Here is an 8,740-nt window from a genome sequence, read left to right as displayed (position 1 = left end):
TATTTAAAAAAATAAACATAGTTACTAAATATATTGTGGGGGCATAGTCACTCAACAAACAATGTGTCTATGCGAAAGCTCCACCCACTAGCATTGCATGCATGATGTTAAGCCCGAAGCGTGTTTGATGACATCTTTTTATTTCGGAAGGTATCTTCCAAAGAATAAGCCCATGGAGCTTCCTATCAATCTTACGAAGATGGTTAAATCTGTACGACCACATAAAACAACCATCCAATTTCCCCACCTTAACCAAACAAAAGCGAAACAGACCCAGAACGCCACGTGTCAGTGATACACATGTGGATGTGGTTGCTTCAACGTGTGGTCATCACATTCCACTCTCCCATGGATTGGCCCTCCCCTCGTCTTCTCTCTCTCAGATATTTTGGTACAATTTTTCATTTTTACCCAATTTTTATTTTTATTTTTATTTTTTTGAGATGTTTGTAAGGAACATATAAATTCCAACGTACGTAAATTTCAAAGCCACACCCATAAATATTGGAACGGTGAATTATCAGGATCCTCTTTTCAATTTAGAATAGCCATGGCTACAGCAATTAGGCTTCGCATTTTCCCACAAAGCTTCGAGCACTGCTTCAAGAACGACCACAGGACCGGCCAGCCAGTCGTTCCCAGACCAAGTTTATGCATGTTCCGGTTGGGACGACCCGGTCGGGGTGATGGTTTGTGTTTGAAACAGTGTCGATCGTTTATGAGTGAGGAGGGAGAAGTCTCGGAGAAAAAGGGAGTTGTGCAAAAAGCGAGAAAGTCTCGAAATTTGAAGGGAAGTGAGGCTAAGCTCGAAAGCGGAAGTGGGTTTTGGAAATCTTTGATGACTACAATTTTGGGTGGTTTTAGATTGGCTCACGGGGACGAGTATGACAGGGCTGTGGCCAAGGTGGAGAAGGTGTTCTCTTCGGTGAGTTGCATACACGTTATGTTATTATGTTTAATATACTTCCCTTATTTGGTGAGATGGAATGGTAAATTCACCTAATTTACGACTTTTTTGAACATAAGAAGCACTAGACTGGAAACAGTGTTTCTATTTTACTAATTATAGTTCACAAATTTTCTCAAATCTTTACTTAGCTCAGGCGAGAATAGCTGGAGGTCCGACTTCTGGAGTTAAACTTTCCATTATTGGGAACAAAACGACAAAAATCATAAGAATCAGGATGCCATTATTTCTTTGTTCTCCCGTTCCAAATTAAACTTCCTTAATTTGTTCAGAATTATCAATTCAGAAAATCGAATGGTGTGCAAAGTATTGTTGCCTCATTTGAAAGATCTTGCCAATAGTCCATAGTTTTTTTTTTTTTTTTTAATGTCGGAAACCTCTCCGAGGCAGGGTCCTTAGGACCCACCCCTGCAAAATAAATTCCGGTCCCTTGCACCGCACTTTCGGAAGTTTTTCTACACGGAACTGATTAAATTTGTAACTTTTCACCGGGGGTGTGGCTCCAAAGGATTGTTTGCACCCATGAGGTGTTGAACCTTAGACCTTGAAGGGAGTGATATCTCAAGATCAAGGTCTTCACCACTTGGGTCAACCCCTTGGGATAGCAATCACAACGTAGATGTGAAGTTTGAAATCATTTCGGCTGCCAAAAAATTAAGGGTATGCAAAATTTCCTGAGGGCAGCAGGTTTGGTTGCCTTTATTTATTTAGTGTTTAGTCAATTAGTGATTTTGTTTTCTGGTTAACTTGTATGTGATTTCCCGATTGGGGATTATATGTTCAACTTTAACATGAGTCTCTCTCTCTCTCTCTCTCTCTCACATAGATTGCCATCCAAATTGGAAGATATATTGTAACCATGATGAGCACGGGAGTGATACTTGAAATAGGATTTCTGATGTCAGGTTAGTGAACTTGCACTCTTAACAAGAATGCACACGTCGATAGCATATATAAGTTTCGAAACAAGAATTTTACTCTTGTTGAGCCACGTCATCCATTTTTTATGTTAAATGTTCATAAATTTGGTAATTCAAGTTTAAATTAATTTGGAAGATCATATTAATAAATATTATGCAATTTTGGATTTTAAAGATTTGAGAGGCTTCCACTTCTTTCCTGTATAATTTTGTCTTCTTTTCTCTATATTTAATCTTTCACAATTAGTAGTTGAAAAAGTATGTAAAATCAGCCGCTTATTGCGCAGGTGCATGACTAGTTAATATAAGTTAAGAGTGTGAAATTAGGGATGGTAATATGTGATAGACCCGTAAACTCAACATGAACATGACACGAAATTAGCGGGTTTGGGTTTGATGTTAATGGGTTCGAGTCAAAACGGGTCAATAACGGTTCAACCTACTTAACCCGAAATCAATTCGTTTTGACCTGTTTAGATTTTATTTCAAAATTGCAATTTTATTATTGTTAAGTTGTAATATTGGTATTTCTCAGTATGTTTATATTTTTATTGTTAAGATTGTAATTCTAGACCTATGCTCATAATTGTTATTGTATGATTTGTAATATTAGTTTTATTATATGTTAAAATTTTAAAAAAATTGATATATATATATATATATTTTTAAGATATTGTGTCTACTAGTAAATATAAACTTTTATGTAAAATTATGTTAATCAGATCAAATGAGTTATGCGTGTTATCAACCCATTTGCATGAAACGGGTTTAAATGAGTAGTGTCGTGTTAACCTATTTCTAATTAATTATTAAACGAGTGGTACGATATAACCTGTTATTTAAATGGGTTCGGTTAGGGTTTGAAAATTTGACACGTTTAGCTTAATGGGTCAGATTCAGGTTGACCTATATAGTCGAATGTTAATGACTTGACATAACACGAACACGATCTAAAAACATGAATTGCCACCCCTATGTAAAATCACCACTTGTCCCAAAACCTTAAACTGATGGGAGAAGGTAGATTTAATCATTTATATTTGTCTTAACACCCCAAAACCTTAATAAGTAAGCCCAACACGTGGAATATTTTATTAATGGAGTGAAGTGTAAAGTCAGGATTCGAACTTGTCCTAAAAGCTAAGTTAATGGGAATAGGTAGATTTAATAATTTATATTGGTCTTAACAAAGAGCACAAGTAGATACTCGATATATACAAGAACTCAATGGTGTGCGATTTTGTGAAGGTGGAGACAGTCAAATGGACACTTTGGTTTGGTATAGCTGGCTTGGAGGAATTATTATTGGAACCATGATAGGAGTAAATATGGGTTTAGAGGAACATTGTCGAGCTGGTCCACGTAATGTTGTTATAACTGGAAGGTGATATCTCCCTCTCTTTGTCTCTCTTCTTAGGATGTCAAAATAGTTGGTTTTACTTCAATAGGTAGTTTTAAATTCCACACATTTTGTTATAATGAAGTTTTAAATTCCACATGTACTTATGTATTTCTTTTTTTCTTTTTTCTTTTTTTTTTTTTGGGGGGGGGGGCTCTGTAATGCCATATCATCATGCCCATCAATGTACACACTTCTTGATTAGTTAGAGTATTGAAAGTTGTATTATATGTCATCTAATGTTGAAGCTTAATAATAGCATGCGTGGGTGTTTCTTTCTTCCAATTCACAAGCTGTCCTGTCTGTGACTTGGGACCAATTACTAGGGTGTAATCACAATTTGGCTAGTGGACTGCCAGTTGCTTATCACTATAAAAATGTAACGATTCTATGTTATGCATGTTTTAAATATATGGTACAGCACAAGGGGACTGGGAAAAGCTCTTGCTCATGAATTTCTTCTTTCTGAAGATCGCGTGGTTGTTGCATCTCGCAGGTGGTATTCAAAATTAGGATATTGGTTTAGGTCTCTAATGCCCCCTATAATTTCAACATAGTTATCACTTACAAAGGCCCCTTCCATTAATGGATCTTTTGAAGGCAGCTCTGAGTCTGTAGATATGACTGTCAAAGAACTCAAGGATAACCTAGAGGAATGTATGACCAAGGCAGGTGACTCATCCAGGAGAAAGCTGCAACAAGCAAAAGTGGTGGGCATTCCGTGTAATGTATGTGCACCTGGTGATGTACAGAAACTGGCAAACTTTGCTGTCCATGAACTTGGCTCTATCAACATCTGGGTGAGTGTCTCACTTTTTCAATTGATGATTATTGCTAGCCAGTCTCCAGTTGTTGTTATTACTGAAAACGGTATGTGACAGTTGCATTTTTTTTGGGATTATGCATTTTCATTCGTGTTTTCAAGAATTCTTCTATTTTATTATTCCTTTGCAAAAGCTTATATGTTCAAACCTTAAAAGAATTGAAACTTATTAATCCCTTGGGGTTTGCACAAGTGGTAAGGGCCTTGTTCTTGGGGGTATGCTCCCATCTGGTCTAAAGGTTCGAACCCTTGGGTGCAAACAACTTCTAGGGGCAGTGTCAAGGAATGATATGCATCAGTCACTATTCACTCTCACGCCCCACACCTATAGCTTTTTCATAGGGTGTAGGGGTGTTTTTCATAAAATGTGGGGTGTGGGGTGTGGGGTGGTGAATAATGGCTAATGAGAAGAATTTTTCTTTCATTTAACTACAAACTGCAGTGATGAGAAGCCAGTAAATTGGATAGCAATATCTTATTTGGACAAGGTACAATCATTTTGTGGGATTGGCAACGATGATTTGAAAATATTGCCCGAATTTTGTCCTTGTCTCTTTGATACCAGTAATCTTTTATCCTTGTCTTTATTAGTCATATTCCTGGTTAAGATACCATAAGAAGTGAGATCCTTGTATTTGATGTGGCATGATTATAAATGTTATATCAATTACTAAGATATTCCAATTTGTACTTACATTGTTTGACAGATAAACAATGCTGACATGAATAAAGGTTTTAGACCATTGCTGCAGTTTTCTGATGAAGATATTAGACAGGTATTCATTGACATATCAAACAGTTATAAACTCTTTTTGATAGATCTGGTATTTGAGAAGTTTGTCCTGTGTGCGCACTTAGGTGCATTTTGGGTAAACATGATATCTTCTCAAAAACCTTATAAGCTCTTTGTTTTGGAAGTTATGGGAGTTGTTATATCAAATCACCAACTGTTTCATATATGACTGATTCTAGACATGGCTAGCTTTCGTTATTTGAATGCTATTTTTTATCAAACGAAGTTCAAATTTCTGTACAATAACTTAATATCAAGAAGTATCTTGTTTGAGGGGAAGCACGGATGCATGTGTGTGTGACTGGAAGAAGGCATGGATGATCTGTTCATGCCTTTGAATGATATGGTTCAAACTTGTATTCAGATTGTAGTAGTTTTGCCTAATAATCCTGCCAACTCTGCATGATTGTTTACTACCCTTCTAAGGATGGTCTTACCTTAGAGCTTGAATTGATTTGCCTCTCGTGTGTCCACTTCACACTAGATTGTCTCAACGAACCTGGTTGGCTCTCTTCTTTGCACACGAGAGGCCATGCAAGTGATGAAGAACCAGTATAAGGGGGGCCACATATTTAACATGGATGGTGCAGGTTCTGGGGGATCTAGAGGTTCTGGGGGATCTAGTACCCCTCTCACAGCTGTGTAAGTTCTTTCATTTTTAGTTACCGTGGGAACTAAACTACTTTGTACTTTGTACTAAACATGGTTTGCAGTGGTTCGAGTGTAAAAAATAAGCAAATGTTTAACATTATCTGTGAGCATCCCGAAACGGTTGCTAGAACTTTAGTTCCAAGGATGCGGGTTGTAAAGGGTACAGGGAAGGCAATCAATTACTTGACTCCTCCTAGGATCTTGCTTGCTTTAGTCACTGCATGGCTTCGACGAGATCGCTGGTTTGATGCACAGGTAATCTTCATTATTTTGCTGGAATTATTTTACACACCCTTGAGCAGCCCGACTATGAGTTTTCTGTGACATTCAGAAGTATTTCTTAGAAAGTTCCATGCAGTGAAAAACATAAATCTTTATATTCCTAATGATTGAATGTGAGTGTGTTATATAACTATAAACTTACCACATTGATTCCCCTATATCCAAATGGATCATGGTGGACCAGTGCAATTCATATTTTCCATTTTTGCCTAATTCGCTGCTTAGATATGGCATTCATTGCCAGCAAAACTGGCAATGCCTAGTTCAGGCCAGTAAAGAATTATAATGACATGCTGTGTGACCCCTGAGTCTATTATCTTATTTTTAACTTCTAGTTTTCTGATTTTGCTTCTTTAGTGTATTCTCTCCTGATAAATGCAATCTAGTTCAGAACTCAGGGCCTTGATTTCCTGTTTGGATACTGTCAGGCATTGGGATACTTATAATTAAGTAGATCTATAAAGGTACGGACGACAAAAAAAAATGTTGCAGTTCTAAAACAAGTATGACATGGCATGGCTCGGGCATATTACATAGATATTTAGACAGTTTAATATTTATTTATATATATATATATATATATTTCGATACTTCAAAATCAAATGGTGAAATAATTTGATCATGGAGGCATCAGAATTCATGCTTTAGTTATACCTCGCCTCGTAATGGGGTTTAAGTTGGAATTTTATTCTCATATTAAGCAGGGGAATATGCTGTTGAATTTATTGGACTTTTGGCTGAATATTATCAAATGGCCTATTAATTTGAAAATAATGGCCAAGCTGTAGTAGGGAGCGTCAACTTGTTACATATTGTTTCTGTAAGCTGATTTTGGCATATATTGCAGGGAAGGGCATTATATGCTGCAGAAGCAGATCGCCTCCGAAACTGGGCTGAAAACCGCACTCGATTTTCTTTTACAGATGCCATGGAGATGTACACAGAGAACACTTGGGTGTCAGTTTTCTCACTTTCTGTAGTTTGTGCTTTCATAATCCTTTCTACCAGTGGCAGCACATTTCATGGTACGTGAGTTCTTGGTAGAATTACAACCTAAAAGAATCAGGAATACATATAGATCAGGCCAATGCTCTTCGGGAAGGATGTCTAGTGCTGTAACTGCATAGATCACACTAGCAGCCAATTAGTGGTCTTTATACCCTGCATCCTCTTCAAACTTCCTTAACAATTAGGAGTTCAGTTATACATTGATTCCAAAAATTTGACCACCCAGGCAAGAAGAGTCCAGTAAAGGTTGGGTTGTGTGGACAGAAACAGACTATAATTCATTGATGAAGCATTCCAATGTGTGGAATTCTTATATGACATGTAATGTTTCTATGAGTTCATAATGAAGTTCCCTTTCAACATCTTTGCACATGCTTTGACATTCACTTTCACAACAATTTCTTCTTCTTCTTCTTCTTCTTCTTCTATGAGTTCATTATAGAGGAATACATGAGTAAAAGATGAGGAAACCCAAATAAACACTTTCTAACTACTAGTACAGCACAAAAGAATATGAGAAATGACTTGTACAGTTCAGTTTTGTGCATTCGTTCTAAAATAAGTGAATAAATATAAAATTTATATAAAAAAATTATTTTTTTAATAATATACTCTTTATTTAAAAAAGAATGTGCAGTATTTACACGCTCCTAACAAAAAATAAAAAATAAAAATAAAAACTAGCAGTCAAAAGAAAGATTAGTCTTCTTTGTCATTTGAAAAAGCAATTTCTAATGGACTTTGGAATACCCGAAAATTCCAAACCTTCTCACCTATCAAGTTCCGCATTCACCGCAGGCACGAGAACATGAGATGGGAATATGAATTCTATAGATTCTTTTCTTTTCTCTTTTATAATTTTTTTTTTTTTAATACAAGTTAAAGAAATGAACGGTTGTACCATCACTGTCGGGTTTTCCCCATTTTTAGATCAAATTAGGGTGCTTATTAATCTTTTGACATTGAAAATGCATGTACACTTATGGTGAAATATTATCATCTGTTCATTTTTCTACTTTGAAGAAAATTAATTCAATTTCTCAAAGTTGAGATATTTTGATGTTGATGTGCCTAATTATCAAAATTCTAAAAATTATCTTCCGCTATGGGATTATTTTGTGGATTGATAGAGACGTAAAAATCGAAGACATATAATCTTATTGATAGATTAATTTATCTCATTTTTACTTTTTATTATTTCTACAATGACTATGGATCAATGAGTACGAGAAAAGTTGTTAAAACAAGAATGCACAACAAAATAGACTATAAATCTCACATCTTACACACCACTTAAAAAGTATATGATTTTACTTTTTTACTCATATTTCATATTTCAATTCAATATTTGAGGATAAAAAAATAAAATTACATATTTATAAGTAGTATGTAGGAATATGAAACTTTTGTGTAACACAATTCTAAATTTTAATTCTTGATATTGAAATGAGAATTTCTAAAAACTTCAAGCCAAACTCGATATTTGATGATTTTATTTCCTTAAAAAAAGTTTAGATATTACACGTTGTGTTTTTCTAGATGTACTTAATGATATATTATTCTTCGTGCATATATATTTATTAACTTTATTAGATAATACTTACCATAAAAATAGTGTTATAAAGTATAAAATGATAGACCACCTTCTAAGCCATTACAAAAATCTAAAATAAAAAAAGACAGTTGTATAAAATGAATTTTATAATATTTTATTACTACTAGTGTTCTCGGATAATATTAAATATTCAATAAGTATTATGATTTTATTATTTATGTCTATTTGTCATGATAAAAACATATTAAATGGTTAATAAATATTATGATTCGACTATTTCTTACCATCTGTTATCCATTTGAAACTCTAAAATTTAATCTAAATTCTATATATTAGTCGTTA

The 8,740-nt window shown here is 35.0% G+C and overlaps 1 protein-coding gene across 3 annotated transcripts; it reads left to right on the top strand.

The window, feature by feature from the left end:
• Positions 1 to 404: 404 nt before the first annotated feature.
• LOC108979368 (probable chlorophyll(ide) b reductase NYC1, chloroplastic) lies at positions 405 to 7,223 on the top strand. Of its 3 annotated transcripts, XM_035683436.1 has the most exons (9): positions 498 to 925; positions 1,794 to 1,872; positions 3,136 to 3,271; positions 3,708 to 3,782; positions 3,891 to 4,086; positions 4,817 to 4,885; positions 5,387 to 5,544; positions 5,616 to 5,808; positions 6,683 to 6,904. In XM_035683436.1, exons 1-9 carry the CDS (start codon positions 551 to 553, stop codon positions 6,866 to 6,868), a joined length of 1,467 nt encoding a protein of 488 aa, XP_035539329.1. In that variant the 5' UTR covers positions 498 to 550; the 3' UTR covers positions 6,869 to 6,904. The 3 variants fall into 3 exon arrangements, with proteins under 3 accessions (XP_035539332.1, XP_035539330.1, XP_035539329.1); XM_035683439.1 differs by lacking the exon at positions 3,136 to 3,271 and having other exon boundaries at positions 405 to 925; positions 3,887 to 4,086; positions 6,683 to 7,223; XM_035683437.1 differs by lacking the exon at positions 3,708 to 3,782 and having other exon boundaries at positions 410 to 925; positions 6,683 to 7,223.
• Positions 7,224 to 8,740: the final 1,517 nt, after the last annotated feature.

The sequence above is a fragment of the Juglans regia genome, chromosome 1, assembly GCF_001411555.2.
Source record: "Juglans regia cultivar Chandler chromosome 1, Walnut 2.0, whole genome shotgun sequence".
NCBI classification, from domain to species: Eukaryota; Viridiplantae; Streptophyta; class Magnoliopsida; order Fagales; family Juglandaceae; genus Juglans; species Juglans regia.
The sequence above is the reverse complement of the archived record's forward strand: the minus strand, read 5'-3'. Positions and strand labels throughout refer to the sequence as shown.